General features: G+C 42.4%; 1 protein-coding gene and 1 long non-coding RNA gene across 2 annotated transcripts in view; both read right to left on the bottom strand.

The window, feature by feature from the left end:
* casp7 (caspase 7, apoptosis-related cysteine peptidase) overlaps positions 1-26,068 on the bottom strand; it is a 59,824-nt gene that overhangs the window by 16,147 nt on the left and 17,609 nt on the right. Inside the window, exon 3 of the mRNA XM_068052945.1 lies at positions 875-1,020. Coding sequence (XP_067909046.1) covers positions 875-1,020 — 146 coding nt within the window. The remainder of the gene's footprint in view (positions 1-874; positions 1,021-26,068) is intronic.
* On the bottom strand, positions 2,522-24,829 carry LOC137380692 (uncharacterized). The gene is made up of 2 exons (XR_010977064.1): positions 24,630-24,829; positions 2,522-2,579 (listed from the first exon to the last, which is right to left on the bottom strand). It is a non-coding gene; the product is annotated as an uncharacterized lncRNA (long non-coding RNA).

The raw sequence follows: 26,068 nt of genomic DNA, 5'->3' as shown, positions 1-26,068 counted from the left end.
TTTGCGTGAAGAAATATTTTCTGGATTTTTTTTCTTTAAATGGTTTAGTTTGAAAGTCCCCAGCAAAAGGAACCTCAATCCACAACTATCATGTCAAATCTCCATTATTTTAAACACCTCAATTGGTTTATACTTTATATTCCCTAGAGATGAGGAAATGAAATTAAGTTTACCTGGCCATTTGTCCTGGCTAAATCCTCCATTCCACGTATCATTACTCCAGATTATTATAATTTTCTTGGGATGTACAGACTGAATACAATATTTCAAATGATGTTTCTTCAGCATTGGTATACTGCAGTTTTTCTTTCTTACTTTTACATTCTGCATCTGTTGAAAACCCAGTATCATGCTACGCGTTTTGGTCACCTGTGAGCTAGCTTTAAATACCTAAATCTGTTTTTTCCTCTGCTCCCCAGCCACCAACAGCACTTCTATTTAGACTGTATTCCAATCTGCAATTCTTTAATCCAAAGGATAACCTTTCACATTTGTTACATTAAAATGCATTGGCCAGCTTTCTGCCCACATGTTTAATCCAACTGTGTCCCTTTGACGATCTTCTATTCTTGTGTTTACATTATGTTAGGATTTAGAAGGAACATCAGGTAGGGTTTCTCGGTTCAAAAGCTAACTTGCAATTTTTTTTGGAGGGGCCGCCGGGGGAGAGGAGAGATTACGATACGTGGTCAGAGAGATAGGCTTGTTTTTACAATGTACGTTGTTTGTTCCTAAAAATTCATATGGTCAAATAATAATGCATTGTTAGGGGAGAGTGTTACTAGTCATGGTCAGAACCAGAATACGCAATTTTGCAAGTTTGCCACAGAATCCACAAAACCGATTGAGGATAGTCATGAAAGTGATACAATACCTGTTTTGTCATCAAAATTCTTATTATTGATAATAATGCATTTTCCTAGACTTTTGAAGTTCATATTATACAGGAATGTGGGTGTAACAAGCCGTGTGAGATAATCAGATATTTCAGGATCCCTTCCTTGTCCATTTTTTTTCTTGCTATATGGGGGGAAAAAAAACACAAATTGTCATACATGTAATTTACTGGTATAAGACACAAGAAGTGGGGATGCTTGCTGATGATTGCACAATGTTCAGCATCATTCACAACTCTTCAGATACTGAAGCAGTCTGTGTAGAAATGCAGCAAGACCTGGACAATATCCAGGCTTGGGCTGATAAGTGACAAGTAATATTCACACCACACAAGTGCCAGGCAATGACCATCTCCAACAAGAGAGAATCTAACCAACTCCCCTTGACATTCAATGGCATTACCACCACTGAATCTCTCACTAACAACATCCTGGGCGTTACCATTGACCAGAAACTGAACTGGACTAGCCGTATAAATACCGTGGCTATAAGTGCAGATCAGAGGCTAGGAATCCTGCGGCAAGTAACTCACCTCCTCACTCCCCAAAGCCTGTCCACCATCTACAAGGCACAAGTCAGGAGTATGATGGAATACTCTCCACTTGCCTGGATGGGTGCAGCTCTAACAACACTCAATAAGCTTGATACCATCCAGGACAAAGCAGCCTGCTTGACTGTCACCCCATCCATAAACATTCACTCCCTCCACCACCGATGCACAGTGGCAGCAGTGTGTAGAATCTACAAGATGCACTGCAGCAATGCACCAAGGCTCCTTAGACAGCACCTTCCAAACCTGCGACCTCTACCAACTAGAAGGATAAGGGCAGCAAATGCATGGGAACACTACCACCTGCAAGTTCCCCTCCAAGCCACACACCATCCTGACTTGGAACTATATTGTCGTTCCTTCACTGTCGCTGGGTCAAAATCCTGGAACTCCCTCCCCAACAGCACTGTTGGTGCACCTACTCCACATGGACTGCAGCAGTTCAAGAAGGCAGCTCACCACCACCTTCTCGAGGGCAATTAGGGATGGGCAATAAATGCTGGCCTAGCCAGCGATGCCCACACCCCAGGAATGAATAAAAAAAAAATGCTGTTCTTGCAGCTCCTTTTTAAAACCAACAGACCTCTTGTTGCATTGCGCACAAGTGGAATGGGGCATGTAACCCATTTACGATGTTTAGGTGCCACAGGAGTTGTGCTTAACCTGGGGCCATTCCTTTCAAGATCAACTCTCCCATTTGGGAGGTGCTTCAATTCAGCATACCCTGAGGTCAGGTTTGCCATTCAGGGATATTTGCCTCTAAATTAGCAGCTACTTGTAAATTTCTTTAGGGGAACTCCAAATGATCAAGGCCAGCAGAAAGCAAAGGGAAATAACTAGCTTGATTGCTACCTTTCAAAAATACTTTTTTTTTAAAAAAAAATGATTAGTTGTGATTAGCTCAAAAAGCCTGGCCCCTTTACCCAATTTCCTGATGGATCTAGTTGAGGGAACGAAGTCCTCTAACATAATTCCCTTAGTTGCATAAGCGAGAACATAGGTCACAAGCTCCAATTGCTAGGGCCAAGAGTGCAGCATTTCAAGGTTGGTGGAACAGAACAAAGAAAAACAAACCTGGTGTTGGCAGCAAGGTCCTGTGCTATCGCTATCAGAACGTTGCCATGCACAGGCCCTGGAAAAAAAAACTTAGGGTGAAAATTTTCTAATTTCACCAGCAACTCTAGGAAGCCTGCTGTGACTATCTTGCACCCAGATTTTGACTAGTGAACTCATCTTCAGTACATTAATGACCCTGTGGCTGGCAATTCAGCTGAGGTCAGGGGGCATTCTCTTAGCTGCAGGATTTCTCGTGGCATTGTTTGCAGAAAGTTGAATGATGCACTGTTTTATAAAGACTCTGTTATACCATATAATGCAGACTGTATTATTCTGCTACTAAGGTACAGCTTTCTTCCATCAAGTGTCACGGACTTTATTATTTTTTCTCCTTGGATCAAAAACTGTGTGTGTGCCTTTAAGGCTCTGGTAAAAACAGTGCACCTTTAAGGGAGAGAAGATTCTGGAATCTTCTGGAGACAGTGTATCACAGCTGCAATTTTGGTTACCTGAGCAACAGCAGTAGAGAGAGAGGTCACATGGTATGATGTGTCCATTTTGACTTTGTGGAGCTGACAGAAACTGGTCTGAAGCCATGAGTTCAGAGAGACTTTTCCAGCAAGGTGATTTGAAGAAGGGAGCCATTTTATTCTCTCATGAAAAATTCTACAACGTTACAAGCCGAATTAATTTCCTGAGCAAGGAAGAAAAGCTTTTCTTTTTCAACAAATTATTTGTATTTCTGCGCTCATCGTTCAAAGAACTGGTTAATGCTGCTGCAGCCAAAGTATTTTGAGTGCTTATTAAGAAGAAACAGTTTCATCAAATCCAGATGAAGACTTCGAGTGAACTTTGATTATCTTCACATCAGAAGACCTCATTCATCGGGAACGTAAAAGGCAAAACATTACTTATTTTATTTATTCCCAAGAGACAGCAAACCTTAAAAATTACACTTTGGAAAACAAATTAATTGTTATTTTTGAATGTATGTGCATGAATGTGGGAGTTAGATTAAATTAAGAAGTTATAAAGGTCTTTAGACATAAGTTTATCTTAATAGTGTTTAAGATTTAGTTTTTTTTAAATAGTTAATTTGTTGTTATCTAAAGATACCTGGTTTGGTCTGTTTCATTCTGGGGATACTAGAGTGTGTTTAATTTGGCTGTTTTTGCAATTTGGTGAAAACTTAATAATATGCTGCGACCTGTGGAGTGACGGGACTGAATTAACAGTGCGTTGCTCCCGCCACAGTTATAACACAAGGGCATCAAGAGTTCAATTGCTCTTCAGGTTGCAGATGACAACCCTTCAACTTTACTTCTCTCTTTTTGAAAAAAAAGGTCATTCAGAGGTTACTAACATTCAGAGTCCACATTAAATTACTACTTTTATTTTTAATTGCTTTTATAAAAGGATATTCAGAAGGTTGTAGACTTTTTGCCTTTGTTTTTTGAAATATGACTAAGTGGGACAGACAGGAAATGTTTGTTTGACTTACTAAATGCAAAATTTCTGCGCTTGGGAGGACACATTGGCAGTGCATGCCGGGCAGGCGAATTAGAATTTGAGGCTGAACTCAGTTCTGTCATTTTATTTACTTTTTTATTTAGAGATACAGCACTGAAACAGGCCCTTCGGCCTACCGAGTCTGTGCCGACCAACAACCACCCGTCTATACTAACCCTGCAGTAATCCCATATTCCCTACCACCTACCTACACTAGGGGCAATTTACAATGGCCAATTTACCCATCAACCTGTAAGTCTTTGGCTGTGGGAGGAAACCGGAGTACCCGGCGAAAACCCACGCATTCACAGGGAGAACGGCAGTACCCAGAATCAAACCCGGGTCCCTGGAGCTGTGAGGCTGCAGTGCTAACCACTGCACCGCCCTGTCTCCTCCCTTTTCTAAAATTGTGAAATTCTCTTGCAAGTGGGGTTGGGATTCTTGTATCCACACTGCTTTGTGCTGATCTCACAAGAGGGGACATGATTTGCAAGATGATGTCACCTACCAGGAATCTTGCCAGTTCCTTCACAGCAAAAGTACACCTGTATCATGTACTAGAATAAGGTCCTGAAAAAAGCAGCTTAATATGCCAGATTCTTAATGGCAAGTAGAAAATTGAGATTTTGTTTTAAAGTTTCCACATTTCTTTATGTGGAATTGGTTGTTCCCTAGATGGAATGGCAAGATGCCATTGAAAATTTATTGGCACCCTGGAAGGCAGATTCCCAGGGAATACTGGAAATAGTATGGTTATCTTCTCCCTCCATGCAAATGATCCCGACCCTGGGATTTAGGATGCCGTCAGGGCTGAGGCAGACTCTTGCACAGCTAAAAGCAAAGCAAGCTCCTAGAAAATTCAGGCCTACTATCGCCAATAATACTACACAGGTATATAGATAGATCGAATAGTCTTTCTTGACCACAATTATGTCTAAACGAGCAGCATTGGAGATACAGTCCTATGCCATGTACATGAGGTATTTAACGTCAAAACACTTTCAGGTGATTTTACTTACAATTTCTCGCCCACAAGCTAGTTTAATATTAATTTTCACAAATCAACAAAATCAACAAATGCTTACATAATTGCAGAATACACACACTCATCATGATCTGATTTTCACCGTCACTTGCCTATTAATTAGTGTGCAGTACTGTATTTGTCTAACGTCTCGCACACAGTCCAGATACCAGAAACAAATGACATTTGTTGATTTTATTTGGATATTAATAATTTGCCTAATTTGTTACATGACTGAAGAAAAAAAAATTCCAATCAAATATTCCCCCATCTGAATGTTTAGTTACATCATCCATCCAGATTTTTAAGGAGGTCAGGTTGTGTTCTTGCAAGGACCTCCAGAACCGTTTGTATAGGCATGAAATTGTTGCCATATACTTGAGAAATAATTGATCTAAACTTGGGAGTACAGGACGCAATTTCAAAATTTACAGATGACACAAACTTGGAAACATTGTGAACTGTGAGGAGGATAGTGATAGACTTCAAGAGGACATAGACAGGCTGATGGAATGGGTGGACACGTAGCAGATAAAATTTAATGCAGAGAAGTGTGAAGTGATATGAGGAAAGGCAATATAAAATAAAAGATATAATTTTAAAAGGGGTAGAGCAGCAAAAGGAGCTAGGGGTATATGTACACAAATCGTTGAATGTGGCAGGGCAGGTTCAGAAAGCAGTTAATCAAGCATACAGAATCTGGGCTTTATAAATAGAGGGATCAAATACAAAAGCAAGAAAGTTATGGTGCACTTTTCTAAAACATTGGTTTCGCCTCAACTGGAGTAGTGTGTCCAATTCTGGGCACCACACATCAAGAAGGATGTGAAGGCATTGGAGACGGTGCAGAAAATATTTAGGAGAATGGTTCCGGGAATGAGAGACTTCAGTTATGTGGATAGATTGACAAAGCTGGGGCTGTTCTCCTTCGAGAAGAGAAGGTTGAAAGGAGATTTGATAGAGGTGTTCAAATTCATAAAGGGTCTGGACAAAGTAGATCAGGAGAAACTATCCCCATTGGCGGAAGGGCCAAGAACCAGAGGAGACCAATTTAAGGTGACTGGCAAGAGAATCAGAGATAACATTAGGAAAAACTTCTTTACGCAATGAGTGGATAGGGTCTGGAATGCACTGCCTGGAGGCAGATTCAATCATGACTTTCAAAAAGAAATTGGATAATTATCTGAAGAGAAAATCTTTGTAAGAGCAACTCAGCTAGTCTCACTCCTCTTCACAGAGCCGGCACAGTCGCAATGGCCCAAATGGCTTCCTTGTGTGCTGTAACCATTCTATACTTCTGTGAGTCTATGGAAACCTGTCCTTGTGTTGATATTTTACACAATGCAGAGTGCAAACTTTTAAAAGTAAGGTTGCAAGACTAACAAATAGGGCCAGAGTATGTATTACATATATTTTGAAAACTTAACAGACAACTCAGCAATTTAAAAAAAAATATATATATTTTATGAAGGTGTATAAATTCCTCTATACTCCTTGGATATTCTGGCAGTTTGGTTCTAGGCAGCACGAATACTGAGGAGAATTAATACTGCTTTCTCGGCGAGACTGTTCTATGACATGAATTAAAAATAATCACTGTACCAAGTTTTCAGATCAGCTATCTGCCAAAAATGTTCTTTTAAAGCAACTGAAGCATTTTCTTATTCATCATATTCAAGACTATATTATGGAGGTTCCTCTCATGGACAGTAGCTGCTCCTTATTCAAATGACAGCTCTAGCCCCTGCACGTCTGTGGGTAATCTGAACAAACACCAAACCATGCTACTGCTGGCATCTCCCACCTCATTCAGATTTCATCACTGGAGCTAAGCCTTTAGAGTCATAGAGCCATAGAGTGATACAGCACTGAAACAGGCCCTTCGGCCCACTGAGTCTGTGCTGACCATCAACCACCCATTTATACTAATCCTACATTAATCCCATATTCCCTACCACATCCCCACCTTCCCTCAATTCTCCTACCACCTACCTACACTAGGGGCAATTTACAGTGGCCAATTTACCTATCAACCTGCAAGTCTTTGGCTATGGGAGGAAACCGGAGCACCCGGCGGAAACCCACGTGGTCACAGGGAGAACTTGCAAACTCCGCACAGGCAGTACCCAGACTGAACCCGGGTCACTGGAGCTGTGAGGCTGCGGTGCTAACCACTGCGCCACTGTGCCTTTCTGTCTCGCTAGTGACGTTCTCTCATAACACTCCCAACCTATCCAAAAAAAATCTTGGGCATATACTTCCTGTTGACATAAAAGCATGATCCAAAATTATGACAAGATTTAACATCCAAATGACCTGTGTAAACATTTAGGGTTGTATTCTCAAAAGATAAAATGGATTTTTCTAAGACAAGGGTTCAGAAGCAAAAAAAAGGGAAAAACTAAGTAGGAATCTCCCAAGTTCCAGATTTACACTTCCCATGGGTATATTTTAGCTACTTTTTCCTACAGTTTACTTCCTATCTATTGTCAAGTGTAACAGTTTCAAATTCTGCTGGAATAAATATCAGGCATTGAGATTTCTACTGTATGAGTTCAAGAAGGAACTACTTGAAGTCAACCTCTAAACCCATTCAAAACCTATTTGTCCTCATACAGCACAAGTGCAGCAAAAAGGAATGTTGTGTGCAGCTGCAGTCAAAGTTGTGCAATATCACAGTGAAAATACTTAAAATTTGTTAAATACTTAGATTTACTTCTGGTGTCATGCAGGCTCCCACCCGCCAAGAATGAGGCACATTAATTTCACCACATGGACATTAAATTTCAAATTGCTGCTGGGAAGAGGAGAAGGCATGTTACAAGGGGTTGGCAGGCCCCTGGCTAGAATAGCATTTTTACATATTAACAGACAGTGTTTGGGAACAAAGGAGCTATCCCCTGCTCCAATACAATCCACAAAAAGATGTGGTCAGACCAGTTGGTCACATGACTAACCTGTTTGGCAGTCTGGGTTTTTTTCTGAGTTGTGCAGTTTTGAACTGAGAGCCAGCAGAAAGCAGAATGCTCTGGGACTAAAGATCTCCTGTCTGCCTGCTCCCATCTCTTTCTCATGGAACTCCAAAAACCCACTGAAGATACATGAACCCCAAGAGAGAAAAGTCTCCTACAGTGAACAAGGTTTAAGAATAAGTATGGGCCCCAATGAAAAGCAAGATCTATCTACAAGCAAGGACTTTCCAGTGAGCTCGAGGACCCGTAACAAAAACTCTTCAGATATTGCCTCAAACTTGTCCACGTTATTTCTTCTGCTCTTTCCTGTCCCTATCTGCATGAGTGTATCGCATATGCATGCTAGCGTGGGCACATCACGTATCCGTCGTTAACCGAATTAGAGTTTACGCTTAAGTTTAATAAATTTCAATCTTTCTTCTTTAAACCTATGAAAACCGGTGTGTGTACTGGTTTCTTTGCCTCATAATTGGAAAGCAGTGAAAAATGATTCACCAAGGGGAAGCTAAAAACACTGTTTAAAATTAATCCCCATTACAGTAAGACCAGGTGAAGGCTGAAAGGGACCCAGACACCTTTCTCACCTGGTCTTAACACTGGGCATATCAATCAACAACTATTCAACCTTTTGAAACGCTGCCTAACATAATATTTTATGTTATGTACATTGCAACAGTATATAATGCAAATCCACTAAAGTAAATATTACTGCTTTAGTATTATTGTAAAGGAAGTGAAATTATCCAAGATTATCAGAATAAAAGCAGATCAATGGCCCATGTCCAAAAATAGTTCAATAGAAAGACTTGGAAAGACTCGAGACAAACAAAAATATCCTGTGGAGCATGGGGCGAGGGGGTGGGGGGTGGTGGGGGGGGGGGGGAAAAGAGAGGGTATTGGGAGGCAGAGGGCTGACTTTTCCAATTCAATGAACAGGATGTTATTTGGCCCCACTAACAGGGAACATACAGTGAGGGTAAGGTTACTTTTAAGCTACTAAGTGAAAAAACTGCAGTCTCAACTATTGCCATTGCATTCAAGATTATGTACATTGCAATAGTGTATCATGCAAATCCTTTAAAAGTAGATTTTATTGTTTGATGATTGTTATATTTATCGGTTTTTAAGAAACAGTATGGTTTTTAAATAGTTCAAGTGGCCGCAATATTGGCCTGGATTAGGCAGGGGTTTTTGATAGTGAACTCAGTGTTAGTGGTCCTTGCCCCCTCTGAAATTGGCTGCAACTTCAGGGCAGTTTAACATGAAAATCCTGAAGTCGGGTCTGTCATTGACTGCTCCACCACAGGCTGCACTGTGGACCCCACCAGTCCCCCCACCCACAGAGCTAGCAAATCAGTTAATGTGGCGAGAACCTCCCATTTTCCGTTTGCTGCTGCTGTTTGAATAAGGTGCCTCTTTTTACCAGGTTCCTTTCAGTCTGGTGTAACTGCGTTTTTAAAATGGCGGTGAGTAATAACTATTTCTGAACAATAGATCTGGCCCTGCAAATATAATTTTATATTTATGGAGTGTTAAGTGTCTACATTAGTCAATGGACACTGAAGTGGTGTCAGCTATGGCTCAGTTGGTAGCACTCTTGTCTCTGAGTCACAAGGTTCCAGGTTCAAGTCCCACTCTAGGGCTTGAGCACAAAAATCTATGCTGACAGTGCAGTACTGACGGAGTGCTGAATTGTCGGAGGTGTTGTCTTGCAGATAAGACATTAAACCGAGGCCACATCTGCCTCGTTGGGTGGATGTAAATGATCGCACAGCACTATTTTGAAGAAGAGCAGGGGAGTTTTCCCTGGTATCCTGGACAATATTTATCCATCAATCAATATCACAAAAAGAGATTATCTGGTCATTATCACATTGTTGTTTGTGGGTGTTCACTGTGCGCAAAATTGGCTGCTGTGTTTCCTACAATACAACAATGACTACACTTTAAAAGTACTTTATTGGCTGTAAAGTGCTTTTGAGATGTCCAGTGGTTGTGAAATGCACTATATAAATGCAAGACTTTCTTGGCTATGAATAATTAGTAGATTTTTTAAACTACATTTAATTTAAAGAAATGGTTTTGCAGAATATTTCAGCTTCTATCTTCACCCCGTGTGTATGTTCTAATCTTTATTTTTCTCTATGTAAAATTTTTAAAAAGTGATTTGATTGTAATGCCTTTCATTTTCTGGTTGGCTGTCTATGAGAATTACTTAATGCGATCGACTGCTTGGAAACTTGATGACATTACTGTAACTCCACACTGGAAATCCCCATTAAAAGAACATTGCAATCCACTGCATAGAGAGAGGAGATAAAGTTGTCACCAGTGAGAGCGCTAAAATATCAGTACAGAGTTCCGAGGCACGAACCTGGTGGGGAAGGGGGAGGAATAACGTTTTCAGGGTGGAAGAGGTGCGGGAGTGGGGAAAACAATTTTTATTGGCTGTGGGGATGGTGGGAAAGGGTTGAGGGTCAAAGAGAACAGATTTCGGGGGGTGGGGGAGGTTCGGGATACTATTAAAAGTTTATTTTGGGGGAAAGGCAATTAATGTATAAATCACTCATTGTGGGAAGTGGGGAGACGTGATTCATATTTGAAATAACTTTTTTTTTAATTTCCTGGAGATCAGGACCTTTAAATTTTCAAATATAACTGAAGGGCTTGAAGCCCTTTAAGAATGGCGCCGGTGCTTGCGCGGTGATGCTGGATGCCGTTGCCCTAAAGCAGCTGCCACCTCCTCTACATCAATGGGGGCGGCTGCTCCGCCCCCTCTATTTAAATGAGTCCCTGTGCATAATACCGCGGGGGCTATGTGGTAGCACTTTTATGTCAGAAGGCCGCCGTGCTCTCAGTGCGCCGCAGTCCAAATTTGCCGGCAAATCTAATCCTACCTTACAGCAACTGATCCATAGCCTTGCCGGTTACAGCAATTCAGGTGCATGTCCAGGTACCTTTTAAAAGAATTGAGGGTTTCTGCCTCCACCACCATTCCTGCCAGTGAATTCCACGCTCCCACCACCCGCTGGGTGAAAGTTTTTCCTCATGTCCCCTCTAATCCTTCTACCAATCACCTTAAATCTGTGCCCCCTGGTAATTGACCTCTCCATTAGGGGAAACAGGTCCTTCCTGCCTACTCTATCTAGGCCCCTTATAATTTTGTACACCTCAATTAAGTCACCCCTCAGTCTCCTCTGTTCCAAGGAAAACCCTAGCCTATCCAATCTTTCCTCATGGCTGCAACCTTCGAGCCCTGGCAACATTCTTGTAAATCTCCTCTCTACTCTCTCCAGAGCAATTATGTCCTTTCTGTAATGTGACCAGCACTGTAAGCAATACTTCAGCTGTGGCCTAACCAGTGTTTTATACAGTTCCAGCATTACATCCCTGCTTTTGTATTCTATACCTCGGCCAATAAAGGAAAGCATTCCATATGCCTTCTTCACCACTCTATCTACCTGTCCTGCCACCTTCAGGGACCTGTGGACATGCACTCCAAGGTCTCTCACTTCTTCTACCACTCTCAATATCCTCCTGTTTATTGTGTATTCCCTTGTTTTATTTGCCGTCCCCAAATACATTACCTCACACTTATCTGGATTGAATTCCATTTGTCACTTTAATGCCCACTCAACCAAACCATTGATATCATTCTGGAGTCTACAGCTATCCTCTTCACTATCAACTACATGGCCAATTTTTGTGTCATCAGCAAACTTTCCAATCATGCCTCCCACATTTAAGTCCAAACAGCAAGGGATCCAACACTGAGCCTTGTGGAACACCTTTCCATTCACAAAAACATCCATTGACTACTACCCTTTGTTTCCTGTCCCTGAGCCAATTCTGGATCCAACTTGCCACATTGCCCTGGATCCCATGGGCTTTCACTTTACTGACCAGTCTGCCATGTGGGACCTTGTCAAATGTCTTACTAAAATCCATGTAGACCATGTCCACTGCACTACCCTCATCAATGCTTCTCATTACTCCCTCAAAAAACTCAATTAAGTGATTAAACAATGACCTTTCCTTAACAAATCTACGCTGACTATCCCTGATTAATCCGTGCCTTTCTATGTGGCAGTTTATCCTGTCCCTCAGAGTAGATTCTAACAAACCAGTGGGAGGCATTCAAAAGCGAGATACTACAGGCACAGTGTAGGCATGTCCCCACAAAGATAAAGGATAGTACGGCCAACTCTAGAGCCCCTTGGTTATCGAGAAGCTTACAGGGTAAGTTAAAGCAGAAAAAGAAAGCTTATGACGATTACAAAAAAAACTTAATACTTTAGAAAGCCTAGAGGAGTGTAGTAAGTGCAGGGGTGAAGTATAAAAGGAAATTAGAAAAGCAAAGAGAGGACATGAAAAATTTACACACCACTGAGGTCAGACTGACCAGCCTATAAATATTTTTTTAAACAATGGTACAATATTCGCAGACCTCCAATCATCTGGTACCTTGCCCATATCCAGTGAGGATTTGAAGATGATTCTCAGTGGATCTGTATTTCCTCCCTGGGTTCCTTTAACAACCAGGGATGCAATCCATCTGGCCCTGGTGATTTATCCACTTTCAAGGATGTCAGACCCACTATATTTCACACTCCTCCTCTTTAACTACAATGTCTACATCAACCTTTGTGAAGACAGGGACAAAAAAGTAATTAAGAACCCTGTCCACATCTTCTGCATCATGCATAAGTTCCCTTGTACATCTCTGATAGGCCCTACCCTTTCCTTAGTTATCCTCTTGCTCTTAATGTACTGATAAAACATCTTCGGGTTTTCCTTGATTTTACCTGCCAATAATTTTTCATGTCCTCCCTTTACTTCACCCCCGCACTTTCTATACTCCTCTAAGCTTTCTAAAGTATTAAGTTTTTTTTGTAATTGTCATAAGCTTTCTTTTTCTGCTTTAACTTACCCTGTAAGCTTCTCGATAACCAAGGGGCTCTAGATTTGGCAGTACTATCCTTTATCTTCGTGGGGATATGCCTACACTGTGCCTGTAGTATCTCGCATTTGAATGCCTCCTACTGGTTTGCCACTGATTTTCCTTCCAGTAGCTGTATCCAGTCCACCTTTGCCAGGTCACCTCTCAGTTTCTTAAAATTTGCCTTACCCCAATTTAGAACATTTACTCCTGTTTTATCGTTGTCCTTTTCCATGACTATGCTAAAAACTTACTGTATTATAGTCACTATCTCCAAAATGGTCACCCACTGTTAGTTCCTCCACTTGCCCAGCTTCATTACTGAAGACTAAATCTAGAATTGCACCCCCTCTCATTAGGCTTGTTACGTGCTGGCTAAAAAATTTCTCGTACGCAGTTCAAGAATTTTGTGCCCTCTGTGCCTCACAGTTTGTATCCCAGTTGATATTGTAGTAGTTGAAATCCCAAACTATTATTGCCCTATAGTTTTTGCACTCAGAAATTCGCCTACATATTTGTTCTTCTACCTCCTTCTTACTATTTGGGGGTCTACAGTACACTCCTAGTAATGTGGCTGCCCCTTGTTTTATTTCTGAGCTCAACCCCTAAGGCCTCATTTGATGATTCATTTAGCATATCATTCCTCCTCAAAGTTATTGATTCCTTAACTAATAATGCTACACTCCCTCCTTTTTTATCTCCCTCTCTATCCCGCCTGAAAACTCTATATCCAGGGATGTTGAGTTGCCATTCTTGCCCCTCTTTAAGCGAAGTTTCTGTTATAGCATGATATCATGTTGCCATGTGTCTTGTGCCCTCAGCTCATCGGCTTTATTTACTATACTACATTTAAATAAATACTCTTTAACACTGGCAAATTCCTGTGCTGCACACTTTTTAACCTTTGCTTCATCTGTCTTTCAGAGTCACTCGCTAATTTTGCTAATTTTCTACCTCCTGTTCCCTGCCCTGAAATTGTCCTATCTAAGACTGCGCTCAGGTTCCCAACCCCCTGCCAATCTTGTTTAAACCATCCCCAACAGCACAAGCAAACCTTCCTGCAAGGATATTCATCCCAGTCCTGTTCAGGTGCAGACCGTCCGGCTTGTACAGGTCCCACCTTCCCCAGAACCGGTCCCAATGCCCCAGAAATCTGAAGCCCTCCATTCTGCACCATCTCTCCAGCCATGCATTCATCTGGTGTATTTTCCTATTTCTATACTCACTAGCGCGTGGCCTTGGGAGTAATCTGGAGATTACTACCTTTGAGGTCCTGCTTGCTAATCTTGTTCCTAACTCCCTAAACTCAGCCTGCAGGACCTCACCCCTCTTTCTTATTATATCGTTGGTACCAATGTGGACCACGACCTCTGGCTGTGCACCCTTGTCCTCCAGAATGCCCTGTAGCTGCTTGGTGATATCCATGACCCTTGCACCAGGGAGGCAACATACCATCCTGGAATCACATCTGCAACTACAGAAACACCTAGCTGTTCCCCTAACTATAGAATGCCCCATCACTATTACTCTCTTGTCCTTTCTCCTCCCTCTCTCCCTGCACAGCTGAGCCACCCATGGCGCTCTAGTCATGACTCTCGCTGCACTCTCCAGAGGAACCCTCTCTCCCATCGGTACTCAGAACTGAATGTTAGAAAGTGGGATGCCCTCCAGTGACTCCTGCACTACCTGCCTTGACCTTCTTGTCTGTCTGGCAGTCACCCAGTCCCTCTCTGCCTGTGCTCTCTCAAGCTCCGGGGTGACTACCTCCTGAAATGTGCTATCCAAGTAGTTCTTTGTCTCACGGATGCACCACAATGAATCCAGCCGCCGCTCGAGTTCTGAAACCCGGAGCTCAAACTTCTGCAGCCAGCTGCAGACACTGGCTGCAGATATATTTATCAAAAACACATGGTGCGTCCACGACTTCCCACATGCCAGAGGAGGCACATTCCAATTGGCCAAGCTGCCCTGCCATTACTTAGCTTTACAAACTAACTATTGCTAATGTAATAAGTGGAATAACTTACCAATCAGCTTCTTCCCCTATACTGTGGAGGCTGAAAAGGCAGAAAAGGAAATAAAGACTGCAAAGAGCACCTCCTTCCCCAAGTCAGTAAAATCCCTCACACACAACTCACAGCTGGACTCTGTCCGAACAGCACTATTCTAATTAGTAATTATTAATAAATTACACTAATTAAAAATACCTTAGTAGTACTAACCTGATCACTTACAAGGTAGCTATTTGAGGGTTTAAAAAAATATATATATTTCCCCCCGATTTTATAAGCTATTTACAGGCAATAACAGCTGTTACTTACCCAATCAGCTTACAGATTTCCCGTGATGCCACTAAGTTTTTTTTCCTCTTTTGAAATCCAGCGCGCGCCAACACAGACAGAGAGACTGCCGCTGCTCCGGTCTGTGGTAGGTGTAGGCCTCAAGCCCTGCTCTTTATTTCCAAAGGAAACAGAGAAGGCCCAGGCGAGATCTGATTGAAATGTATAAAATTTTGAGGGGCCTGGGTAGAGTGGAGGTGAAGGGTCTATTCACCTTAACAGAGAGGTCAGTGACTAGGGGGCATAGATTTAAAGTGACTGGTAGAAAAAGTAGAGGGAAGATGAAGAAATATTTTTTCACCCAGAGGGTGGTGTGGGTCTGGAACTCACTGCCTGAAAGGGTAGTTGAGGCAGAAACCCTCAACTCATTCAAAAGAAGTCTGGATATGCACCTCAAATGCTGTAATCTACAGGGCTACGGACCAAATTCTGGAGGTTGGAATTTGGATGGGTAGATCGTTTTTCGGCCGGCACAGACATGATGAGTCAATTAGCCTTAAACTTTCTTTGATTCTATAGGTTTCATGACAAACAGTAAATACTTTCTGCCAGATTAAACTTTAGTTGATGATGCAATGAAAGTCCCACAAATTTATATCTGCTCCAGGAAGAGAATTGCTCCACCCCATCGTCTTTCCCCAGGCTTATAAACCTGCAGGTTCTAACTGAGCTGTTCTACTTGTCTGTACACGAAAGAACAATGGAGGGCAAAAATTTTAGATGGATACTTTAAAGAAAAACAAGTTATTAAATGACAGTGGTGTGTCTGCATATTGAAGTTGAAGTAACTACTGGAAAAACATCAAATCCCTGATTTTTTTTTTTTAAAAACACTACTTGCTATCAAAATATTAATAACGATTCAGGAAAGCTTCTGGACTGGCTGTATGAAGTGATGCTGGAGAAACTATTAGATGCTTTTATGTAATACCTCATTACACCGTCTATAACAAAATAATGTACAGCACTATGACATACAGAACTGGCTTGGTAAACCAGATTTAACCAATATACATCATGGGCAGAGGCAGTGTACAGACATCACTGCAGGTGCGTTCTGCTGTAATTCATAAGCACTGACATATTCACATTCACACTGATTCAGGCACACTTCATTAAGTGGGCATTTTCCTCATTTTCAGTGTTGGGAATCTAGCAGAGTCATTTATAGAGTCACTTACAGCATAGGAGACAGCCTTTTGTTCCATTGAGTCCATGCCACAGCAGTTGTAAGATTAGAAATGATAGTTTTAAGAGTTAAGATAATGTTATTGGGGGGGGGGGGGCGGGGGGGGGGGGTGGTGCAGAAGGCTTACTTTATTGAAGGGGAGAAATTATTTTGAGCGAAGAGACTGTATGCTGAGGATGAATTCACCTGAGGCAGATCTGCTAATAGAAGAGTGATTATACTGTCTGTCACCAGCCACCGGTGAACGTACCTGTCAGACTGCATCATTTACGCTGCTTGAATAAAACTTTGCATTGAGGGAATTTTTATTCAGTAGATAGCAACACAAAAAGTACGTATATTACTTGTACAACTATCTGGAGGCAGTATGACCCAAAAAAACACCCAGAAACATCTCAGGAATTAAATTACTGCACAACTTCCTGCTTGATAATTGTCTACTTACTGTAAAAGTTATGCAAATATTTCACTTGCTAGGAAAGCATGTTTAATGCATTCAGCTTTTCAGCCAACAGCATCAATCACCCTAAATATAGCTCCCCAGATGCACCTTATGATTAGAATGCGGGTGCAAGTATATTTTCTAACTTGACTGGGCTGCAAAAATCGATAACACATTGTACTTAAGCATACGAGGCAAATATTTCTGTATGATGTTACAATAAAACAGAAGAAATGAAAGACTGAATCTCAAAGTGGGTTAACATTTTGTGCTTTCATGTCTGACATCTAAATTTCAATGCAGCCCAAACAGATTGCAAGTTATCAGTTTAATGCTATGCTTACATTGCCACTTGTCATTGATAGCAGCTTTGCCTCCTGTATCAACATAAACACACAAGTTGTCAAAGTCAGGTTACTAATGTCGCAATATGCAAATCTACTTTTGCATCAACATAGTAGTGCTTCACCAAATCGATCCTACCCAACACATTAAAATGGTCTAGTGGTCTGATAAGCATGGTACAATATGGATATTCATCAGTTTGCCAATTTTAAAATTACTCCTCTTTTTCCTCTGACAATACCACAGGCTAGTCCCCAGCCAAAACGCCTCTGGCAATGTTATGCTAGAGTAGCCGAGACTTACGAGTTGGGCAATTTTCTCTCTCAGGTAGCGTCTCCCATTTACTCCAAAGACTTTTTCCATCCCCAGTTTGAGACTAGGACCCACAGTTAATATGGGCATGTTAATTAAATGATTCTCCTGGAGCATTAAGATTCAGTTACGGCATCAAGAGACAAAGGGTAGGATCTAAGTCTGCTGTTTGGTGGGGGGGGGGCGGGGGGTGGTTGGGGTGCGGGGGTTGTGGAATTTTATGCTGTTCCTCCTGGCGGGTTTGGAGGCGGGGGCGAGCATGCAAATCGGGTGGGATGGTGGTGGAGGGTGCGGGGAGCCCTGCAACCTTTCCGCCTCCACCGAAATTAAGGCCAGGGTGGGAAGGCCTGTGAACAGCCTTCCCGCCCACTGCCAATTGAGATCCTTAACTGGGCATTTAATGCCCAATTAAGGGCCTCATCCCACTGCTGCAATTAGCCCAGTGGCAGGCATGCCTAAATAAGGGACCTGGCATCAGGAAGTGGGGGCCCCACTGACAACCACCCCCTGCCCTTGATGCCGGCCCCCCCTACACCCCTCCCCCCCTCAATCCCAACTTGAGACCGCTACCACCCTGACCTATCAGTGGCCTGGCTCCAGCGCCTCTCCTGAGCCTCGGGTGGGTGCTCTACCGGCAGCAGCCACCACCTCCGCAGTGGTGCTGCTCAATTAAAGAGCTGTTGGCCTCTGATTGGCCCGCAGCTCTGAGGGGGGGACTTCTGTCATTGGGGTCCTTGATCCCGTGGAAGACCCACCACTGTCCAGTTAAGTGCATTACTGGCACTTGATTCGGCAGGTCTTCAAAAGATAGGCCGACACTTTTGCCCGAGGTTGAGATCCCCATCGCCCAAATAAAATCCTGGCCCTAAGATTTTGGCCAATAATCTTGAAGAAAGCCTTTTCACTATCCAAACTTTGCTAAGTTGTAAATAATTTCACACAAATTACAGGAATAGCTCCAAAATAAATTACAGAATGATCAAAGTTCTTTCTGACTACATAAAATGGAGTATGTTAAATAGGGATTGAGGCATACTGGTTCCATTTCAATGAGACTGGAGTTGTCAGCTTTAGGAAACATTGCATCATGCAGCAGCTACACTAGCAATGGATATTCGTAAACATTACTGTATTCTATTCCACAGAAATAAATTTAAGGCAGAAAGCAATTGTTAAAAATTATGAAATGACAATTCAAACATTTCACTTCCATGTGAAAGTAGAGAAAATAGTAAACACTTTAAACATGAAATAGTCAGTCAGTCATTTACGGGACAGGAGGTGGTCATTCGGTCCATTGAGTGCATGCTGGCTCTCTGCGGAGCAATCCAGTCAACCCCACCCACCTCCTCAATACCCATAGCCCTGCAAGTTTATTTCCTTCAAATGCCCATCCAATTTCCTTTTGAAACCATTGCTTCCACTTTCACCACCTTCGTGGGCAGTGAGTTCCAGGTCATTACCACCCAGGGCGTAAAAAAGTTCTTCCTCATATTCCCCCTGCATCTCTTGCCCAAAGCCTTCAATCCTGTGTCCCTTAGTTCTTGTACCATCAGTCAATGGAAACAGTTTTTCCTTGTCTAACTTATCTGAGCCCATCATAATCTTGTACACCACTATTAAATCTCCCCTCAATCTCCTTTCCTCCAAGGAGGAGAATCCCGACCTAACCTTGTAACTAAAATCCCCCATCCCTGCAACCATTCCAGTAAATCTCCTCTGCACCCTCTCGAGGATCCTCACATCCTTCCTGAAGTGTGGTGACCAGAACTGGAAGCAATATTCCAGTTGGGGCCTAACCAGAGCTTTGTAAATGTTCAGCATAACTTCCCTGCTTTTGTACTCAATGCCTCTATTTATGAAACGTAAGATCCTATATGCTTTGCTAACCACTCTCTCAAATGTATCCTGCCACCTTCAAAGATCGATGCATATGCACCCCCAGGATTTGTACTAAAAATTGCAGACTGCATGGTTCTGCCATCACAGTCTGTTGTCCCACACTTTACGTGTGCACGAACACCATAATGGCTGTTCGGAGGAGGATTCCTTCAGAAAGCGATTTCATTTTGTCTACTTTCGGTTTGGACAGCTAGACACCAAAATGCTGTTGGAGGGCAGGATTTCTTAAACTTGTGGTGAGGAGTTCAAAAAATTCACTCCCCTGGTGGCTGGATGTGGGAGTGAGTCTTTGCAGAAGGAAGTGATTGAGTACAGCTGGGTGCCTAAGATGGGGAAGTCCACAGCAGGGATAGGTAGCAAAGCAAATTCTGCTGAGACTGTAACCACACACCTCAACTGTAAGACATAATGACACAGTTTGTCTGGATACCTCTGAGCAACTCTTTGTTAGTGACTATCATACAAGGGTTAAATGCTAAGCAGTTAGTTTGCAGTTAAAAAAAAATCTAAAATCAAATGTTTCATTCACTCTTTAATTAGATATGAAAAAAGATCCTTTTTAGAACACAGCTGTCTGATGAATTCAGTCAATATGCGAAGAAAGAAAACCTTTCATACTTCCAGCATCTTATACCACAACTGTAATGTCACACTGAACTTCATACGATTAGATTTTATACTGGACTGGCTATTATGCAACCAAACAACAGCCATTCTCCACCAACAAAATCTCTCAAACAGTAAAGGGATGAATCAGAATTTTTGGGCTCTGTTGTCCAAGGGAAGGACTGCCTCGCCTCTTAATAGTTCCCTGTTTAGTGTTCACCTGATCAAATGGACAGGATTTCAGTCTAACTTCTCATTTAAAAGACAACTTTGTACAATGCAGCACTACTTCCTCTACTGTCAAACATTAGCACATATTATATGCTTGGGTCCATGTGTGAGACTCAAACAACCAACCTCCTGATACAGAGGTTACCTGGCAACTGAACCCAACTGACACACTGCAAGTTTGTCTGAAGAATATGCTGCTAATTTATTCCTCTTATTCAAGCGAATTTGTGCCTTTCTTCATTAGGAACAGAGAAGACAAGGAGAGAAACCAGAATGATTCTACATTTCAGAGCCAAAGCAGAGATTTGGAGCTAAATGAATGTAATTTCATAGAAATATAGGGCAGGACTTTTAGCCCCTGTTGGGGCCTGGAACAGAGGTGGACAGGCATTAAAAGTAGCCCCGTTGACCAGCATGCTGGTTCCCTAGCTCCATCCCGTCCCCGGGCCATTTTCCTGGAGGTGGGTGGGGAGGGGCGGCAGGACTACACACCAGCTTTTTAACTAGTTAATGGCCACTTAAGGCCAATTGTTTGAGGCCGACTGGGCAGGGGGATGGGGGGCAGTTTAGCTGCCTGGAGGCAGCCTCTGGGCTGCAGACCAGGAGGCCAGCTCTCCAGACAGGCTGAGAGGCCCTCCCTGCCCGCCTGGACCCAGCAGCAGCTGCAGGCTGTCCTGTGGAGGGGATTCGCCCGCTCCCACAGTGGTGGCCTGGCTGCAAAGGCCATTTTTTATTTTAGTTTTGGAAAAAGTTGGAGAGGGGATTCCTCAATTTTGGGGCACCCTCTCCCTCACTTAACCGTCATGGCATCCTGCTGCCAATAGAAGGCCCTCCAACTTCGAGAACCAGCCTACCATCTTTAATTGGATAGCGAGCCCACCCTCTGGCCATTAATTGGCCAATTTGGGTGTAATCACAGTTGAGTGACTGCTTCCCACACCGGGCTGGATTTTGTTCCTCCCCAGGCGTCAGGTTCGGTGGGTGGGTGGTGCTGAAGATGCCTCTGGGTGACGGCCCACCCGCTGCTCGGCGATGGGATCTTATTTGAATATTTAGAGAAATTAAAATGAATGAATGATATTCACGTCGCCGCCTGATGTCCCTCAGCAATCTTTGGCCTCGTGGCTGGCATTCCCAGGAAACGAGATGCCACACTGGCGGGTAGGGTAGTGGGGGAAGGAGGTAAGTTTCCCAGTGACGGAGAGTGGGGGAAAAACGGGGTCAAAGTAACGTCATGGGTGTAGTGGATGGTGGGAAGGGTTGAAATTTAAAGTTTGTGCAGTTTGGGTGGGCAGGTCAGATGGACAAAAGTAAGTGTTGGGGGGGGGGGGGGGAGAGGGGGCAGGAAAGGGCAAATAATTAAATTTTGTTCTGGGGTGGCAGAGGGGCAGAAGAATTGTCTATTTCTTTTTATTTACTTCACCTTTAAATATTTAAAATTTACCAGTAGGTCTGACGGCCTTTTAAAAATGGCATCAGCGCCTGCGCACAGGCAGCTGACATCATTGCCGGGGACGGACAGCCCACCCCCTCCACGTTATTGGTGGGGTGGGGAGGCCGCCCAGCTATTTAAATGAGCCGAATGGAAGATTGTGGCAGCTCCGTGACATGAAGCCCGCACAAGTGGGCAGCTGTTTTTCTCGCCCGCCAACATTGGCGGTAGGTACAGAAGATTCAGCCCACCATTTGAGCATGATGGCAGGGTTCAGAAGCCCTCAGGAAAATCCTGCCCATTGATAATTCTGCTCACTTTAAAAATTTCTAAACGTTAAGTGAAAATAATACCTGCTATGAATTATGAAAATCATGACAAAATCTAAATTTTCTCATTTTAAACTTATTTAATACCATATTTGTCATGTGGGTGATGTGTACTAAAAGCTGCTCGATTAAAGACCACAGAAAATTTGCTGCAATCCGTATCTACACTACGCAACTAGAAAGAAGCATGGGTCGGAATGTATGTTCCTTATCATCGTGGAATATCAGAATTTTGTTGTAATACAGAGCACCTTTCCAAATTCAATTGCCTATTCATTCATCTGATAAATTTAACCCAGTAAGGAAATGTGTACTTTACTGGCAGTTTAGCATCTGATCAAACCCTCCCTAGTTTCTGTAATGGATTGATGGTGAAAATCTGTTCTTTAAGTGCTCCTTTATTGATCTTTGAAGATTTAACAGGGTGGATCTGCATTGTCACAACAGCTGGTAAAGTTAGTCTGTTTCCAGAGTGCTTGGGAGATGTTACCTTTCCCTCCCTGCCGAACAGTGCATTTCCTCTTTGACTTTACATTTACATTAACAGTATTTATTTAGTTTTTTTTAATTTCCAAAATATACTTTATTCATAAAAATCTGTAAAAAATACATTACAAAACAATTCCAAACAGCACCAAGTCAAAAATTACAAACAGTGCAAAGGAGGTCAGTTTCCTTCAATACTGGAAGGGTTGTGAGGCAACTCACTCCATTTCATTTTTCATGCCATATACATTTTACAGCAAATTAAAAGTACAAACCCTAGAGTTACTGCGTTTAGCTAACCAAGCCTTGAAAGCCAGACACTTCACTCATCTAAAATACTCTCCTTTAAGGAGGGCCACAGCAAGCAGGACTATTGGATTGTGTACAGCATTACCCACTGCTGGTAGGAAAGTGGTACTTCATCAACAAGAGTTCCTGTTTTCAGGTGGACAAACTTAAAGGAAGTAATAAATATCCTTTAAAGTGGAGGGGAAACTTCAAGTTTTTTTTAGTACTGGTATCTAATCTATAAACAGTTTGAAACTATGAAAATTGTAACTATAAAAAAAGGTCACTCTAATGTGATTAAATGACTTTGAAATATGGCATTAGACACATTTTCTAAAACTTAATTCTTGTTCAAGGCAAAAAAATTTAAATTAATTCACAATAACATCATTCAGTAACAGTGTCTAGGTTCAAACTGGGAAATAAAATAGCCCATCCCTAGATTTATGGCCAATTCAGGTTCAACGAGCCTTACAATCATAATTGATTAAACTATCTTGCTATCAAGATGATCATAAAGCCTACTATTCATAAAACACGCCCGAAAAACTGCCAATTTGAGCATAACAATTTAGCAATAGAGACATTGTTCTGATGTAGTAGGTTGATTGCCATTTTAATACAGGAGTTTGGCAAAATCCTGGCAACATGTCTGCACAATGCATGTGACCAGGCTCATCTCATTTTGAAAAAAAGTGAGGACCTTCAGAGTCAGGCCTCACTATGAACTGGCATTAGTCCAGTTTAGTTTTGTTTGGAGGAATCCATGTGTGCCGCAGTTTATAACACACTGTGAATTTGACTGCACAGCATTGTTTTAAGAATTTTCATATGAACTGAAGCACATTTACTGTACTTGAAAAATTTAAGGTTACGTACCTGGATTCCACATCAATTGGTACTCCACTCTGCATCTGCAAATCTTTATCTGGCTATTTGAAACAGCAACAGACCAGAAAACGGTCATGCTCCACCATTACTCTGTGTAACACTGAATAATGGTGCAAGTGAGGCCATTCAACACGTACAAATCCCCCCGAGTCAGCAGCAGGTCACGCTGGACTTTTCTATAGGACTATTCAGAGGGCTCCCTGTGACTTAACAACCTGCTGAGGTCATCCAGGCCTCTTACACCTTTGCTGACAATCACAATGCTGATCGAGACTATTTTCTCGATAGTAAACTGGGTGAAGAAAGCCATAAATGTATGCTCACACCAATTTATCAAGTAGAGAGGATAGAGGGCATTTTGTTCTCTTGTGAGCAGGTAATATACATTTAAAAAAACTGCAGAGATAAATATTGAGGATACATGCCTTATGTTTAGCCACTATTTTAAACTTAACCCTGGCCGGCTGAGTTTTCTGAGCCAATTGGCAAACTCACTGGCTAAAGGGAGACAAGCACTGCTAGATCCAAGAGGTTAATACCTTTCCACTTATCTGCTGGATCCAGTTTGCCTGCTTCACTCATCCCCAGTGATTGCCCGCCCGACACCCCGGCCTTTCCTATCTCCTCCACGAGGTCTCCGATCACCCCGCCCTGACCCTTTCAATCTCCTTCACAAGGCCTTTAATCTGTCTCTGGCCTTCAGCCGCCCCGATGTTGCCTGGCTCCGTACCCTATTACCCACAGCTCCAGCCTCCCTGGTCTTCCCCAGCTCCGGACTCCAATCTTCCTGCCCCAACCCGTCCTGCGATCTTCCACTCTCCTTCCTTTTTCCGGCTTTGGACACCTATCTTCTACCCCTGCACTCCAAACCGTGGCCTCCCCAATTTTACCTGGTTGCAGCCTGATGCTAAAGGCCTACGTGCCCAGTGGCCGGCCAGCCAGCCTCTCAATCTGACTAGCTACAAGTGGGAAACAGAGACAAAAGATGCTAATTAGCTTCTGCCATTAAGTTTGTCAGGGCCTTCAGGAAATGCGTTCTTCTGGGTTTCACAACCTCAAGCCAGCAACCCTGCTTCCTCCCTGTCTCCAAGTTTACAACCTGCCCAAAGTTTTTTAAAGTCTTTCAGTTTATTGAAGAGTTAACAATGGTGATTGGACTTCCAACATGTGACTGACAGGTATTAATACTGAGGACATTACTGAGCCTTCAAATTTTTCTTTCCCTATTTACATTGAAAACGAACAAAAAAAAAGTTCAAAAATTTACATTTGCTAGCAAAATTCATTAAAAAGCTAATCAAGTAAGACAAGTGCTCTTCAGAAACGTAGCAGTTAGAATTGGAAACTGCAAAAAAAATTACGTTGATACAGTACAATGTCTTCCAATGGAATCAGTGTAAATTGCTGACAGTAACATTACTGTTCAAAACTTCCTTTTATTTTTTTGGACACAGTATAAGCAAAGTTACAAAATAAATTATATGCACAAAAAGTTTAAAATACAAAGATGATTCAAAGAGAATACTTGAGGTGAGGGTGGGAGGGAAATTAAAAGGAGGTCATGAGGCTTTAACAGCCATCGTCTCAGGTGACGCAAAACTTCTGAAACTATTTCAGACTGTATTGTATTTGTATACTATGCTAATGACGTAAATAAACATTTCCTTGAACTGGCCATGCTTGGTGTCCATTTTCTCTGCTGGTGCTACCCAAACACATTATAAAAAATGCTGATGAGGATGAGGAGATTAAAGTTTGTAAATATAGGCAGCAAACAGTAGTAGGGACTACAGTGAACGAGGTCAGCCAGCTAGTTGCTCAGATGGTGGAGATTTTGGCTGGAATGGCCTCAAACTATCTCCTCGGTTGGCTGGGATGCCGCAGGGTCCTAATGTGCATCGGATTCAAAGTGCTTATCTGCGTAAGAGAATACTTCAACCACCGACTCAGACTGGTTTTAGATATCACTGTTATGGGCAGCCGCAGTAACTGTAAATTTGTAAACAGGACAAAATGGCTGCGCCCATGGGGTACATCCAAACATGTGAGAGGGCTTGAGAACCATTCATATATTGAAAGAATAGACATGTTTTTCAGAGCTAAAAACCTTTTGGAATTCGAAGGTGGAAGTGAAGAAGTCAAGACTTAGAATAAGGCAATTCTTGAGCACAAGAAAGCAATTTTGCTAACTGAAAATGGCTTGGAAGCGTGTATGGCATGTTACCAAACCTTCTAGCTCCCAACAAGGAAAACAATGTGCCATTTAAAACAATCGTCACCAAGTTGGAGGAACATTTCAATCTTAAGCCACTAAAGATAGTGGAAAGCT

This window comes from Heterodontus francisci, chromosome 20, assembly GCF_036365525.1.
Source record: "Heterodontus francisci isolate sHetFra1 chromosome 20, sHetFra1.hap1, whole genome shotgun sequence".
Taxonomy (NCBI): domain Eukaryota; kingdom Metazoa; phylum Chordata; class Chondrichthyes; order Heterodontiformes; family Heterodontidae; genus Heterodontus; species Heterodontus francisci.
The sequence above is the reverse complement of the archived record's forward strand: the minus strand, read 5'-3'. Positions and strand labels throughout refer to the sequence as shown.